The sequence below is a fragment of the Gracilinanus agilis genome, unplaced genomic scaffold (genome assembly GCF_016433145.1).
Source record: "Gracilinanus agilis isolate LMUSP501 unplaced genomic scaffold, AgileGrace unplaced_scaffold59461, whole genome shotgun sequence".
In the NCBI taxonomy this organism is placed as follows: Eukaryota; Metazoa; Chordata; class Mammalia; order Didelphimorphia; family Didelphidae; genus Gracilinanus; species Gracilinanus agilis.
In genome coordinates this window covers 1-2,674 of record NW_025394928.1, presented here as the reverse complement: position 1 = coordinate 2,674, position 2,674 = coordinate 1, and the positions used below count along the sequence as shown (strand labels likewise).

The 2,674-nt window shown below is 35.9% G+C and overlaps 1 protein-coding gene across 1 annotated transcript; it reads right to left on the bottom strand.

Moving 5' to 3' along the window:
* Positions 1-333: 333 nt before the first annotated feature.
* Positions 334-2,620, bottom strand: LOC123256477 (coiled-coil domain-containing protein 1-like; the record flags this gene model as incomplete). Its single annotated transcript, XM_044685082.1, has 7 exons — positions 334-539; positions 734-988; positions 1,200-1,406; positions 1,588-1,824; positions 2,064-2,230; positions 2,384-2,420; positions 2,463-2,620. Coding segments are annotated over 7 exons (1,267 nt in total), but the record flags the coding sequence as incomplete, so codon positions are not given.
* Positions 2,621-2,674: the final 54 nt, after the last annotated feature.

The following is a 2,674-nucleotide window of genomic DNA, read 5'->3' as shown; positions in this document are numbered from 1 at the left end:
GGTCATCATTAACATCATCCACAATGTTATGAATATCAACATTGACGTCATCAAAATCATCATTAGCATTATCAATAACATAGGTCAGCTAGGTATCCTAGTCAATTGAGAGACAGGAGGTAATAGATTCGAATCTTGCCTCAGACACTTCCTAGCTTTTGGACTTTGGTCAAGTCACTTGACCCCCACTGCCAAGTCCTTACCACTCTTCCACATTGGAGCCAATAGACTTAATTGACTCTCAGATGAAAGGTAATGTTTTAAAAAATCATTATCGATAACATCATCAATGTCATCACTGATGTCAACAACAACATCACCAATGTCATTAACCTCATCATCAGTGTCATCATCAATGTCAAAGGAACATCAATGTCATCATGAACAACATAATCAATGTCATCATTAACATCATCAATGTCATCATCAATGTCATCACTGTCATCTTCAGGGTCATCATTAACATCATCCACAATGTTATGAATATCAACATTGACATCATCAAAATCATCATTATCATTATCAATAACATAGGTCAGCTAGATATCCTAGTCAATTAAGAGATGGGAGGTCATAAATTCAAATCTTTCCTCAGACATTTCCTAGCTCTGGTACCTTGCTTATGTCAATTGACCCCCACTGCCATGTCCTTACCACTCTTCCACATTGAAGCCCATACACTGTATTGACTCTAACACAAAAGGTAATGGTTTAAAAATCCATTATCAATAACATCATCAATGTCATCACTGATGTCATCAACACCATCTTCAATGTCATCAACATCATCAATGACTTCATAAATGTCAAAGTCAACATCAATGTCATCATGAACAACATTATCAATGTTGTCATCAACATCATCAATGTCATCATCAATGTCATCACTGTAATCTTCAGCGTCATAATTAGCATCATCCACAATGTTATGAATATCAACATTGACATCATCAAAATCATCATTATCATTATCAATAACATTGGTCAGCTAGGTATCCTAGTCAATTGAGAGACAGGGGTTCATAGATTCAAATCTTGCCTCAGACACTTCCTAGCTGTGGGACCTTGGTTAGGTCAGTTGACCCACATTGTCCAGTCCTTACCACTCTTCCACATTGGAGCCAACACACTGTTTTGATTCTAAGACAAAAGGTAATGGTCTAAAAAACCATTATCAATAACATTATCAATGTCATCACGAATGTGAGCAACAACACCTCAACGTCAAAAACAATATCAACTTGATCATCAACAACATAATCAATGTCATCATCCACATCATCAGTGTCATCATCTATGTCATCACTGTCATCTTCAGCATCATCATTAACAACATCCACAATGTCATGAATATCAACATTGATGTCATCAAAATCATGATCATCATTATCAATAACATTGGTCAGCTAGGTACCTTAGAGAACTGAGAGACAGGAGGTCATAGATTCAAATCTTCCCTCAGACCTAACTAGATTTTGGACTTTGGTCAAGTCAGTTGACCCCCATTGCCAAGTCCTTACCACTTTTCCTCATTGGAGCCAAGACACCTTATTGACTCTAAGGCGAAATGTAATGGTTTAAAAAAGCATTATCAAAAGCATCATCAATGACATCATTGATGTCAGCAACAACATCATCAATGTCATCAACATCATCAATGTCATCATCAATGTCAAAGGCAACATCAGTGTCATCATGAACAATATAATCAATGTTGTCATCAGCATCATCAATGTCATCAATGTCATCAGTGTCATCTTTAAGGTCATCATTAACATCATCCACAATGTTATGAATATCAACATTGATGTCATCAAAATCATCCTTATCATTATCAATAACTTAGTTCAGCTAGTTATCCTAGTCAGTTGAGAGACAGGAGGTCATAGATTCAAATCTTCCCTCACACACTAAGTATCTTTTGGACTTTGGTCAAGTCAGTTGACCCCCACTGCCAAGTCCTTATCACTCTTCCACATTGCAGCCAATACAGCGTATTAACTCTAAGATGAAAGGTAATAGTTTAAAAAATTCATTATCGATAACATCATCAATATCATCACTGATGATAGCAACAACATCATCAATGTCATAATTATCATCAGTGTCATCATCAATGTCAAAGGAATATCAATGTCATCATGAACAACATAATCAGTGTTGTCATCAACATCATCAATGTCGTCATCAATGTCATCACTGTCATCTTCAGCATCGTCATTTACATAATCTACAATGTTATGAATATCAACATTGACATCATCAAAATCATTAGCATTATCAATAACAGAGACAGGAAGTCATAGATTCAAATCATCCTTCAGATACTTCCTAGCTCTGGTTCCTTGGTTAGGTCAATTGACCCACACTGCCAAGTCCTTACCACTTTTCCACATTGGAGCCAACACACTGAATTGACTCTAACACAAAAGGTAATGGTTTAAAAATTGATTATCAATAACATCATCAATGTCATCATTGATGTCAGCAACAACATCATCAATGTCATCAACATCATCAATGTCATCATCAATGTCAAAGGCAACATCAGTGTCATCATGAACAATATAATCAATGTTGTCATCAGCATCATCAATGTCATCAATGTCATCAGTGTCATCTTTAAGGTCATCATTAACATCATCCACAATGTTATGAATATCAACATTGACAT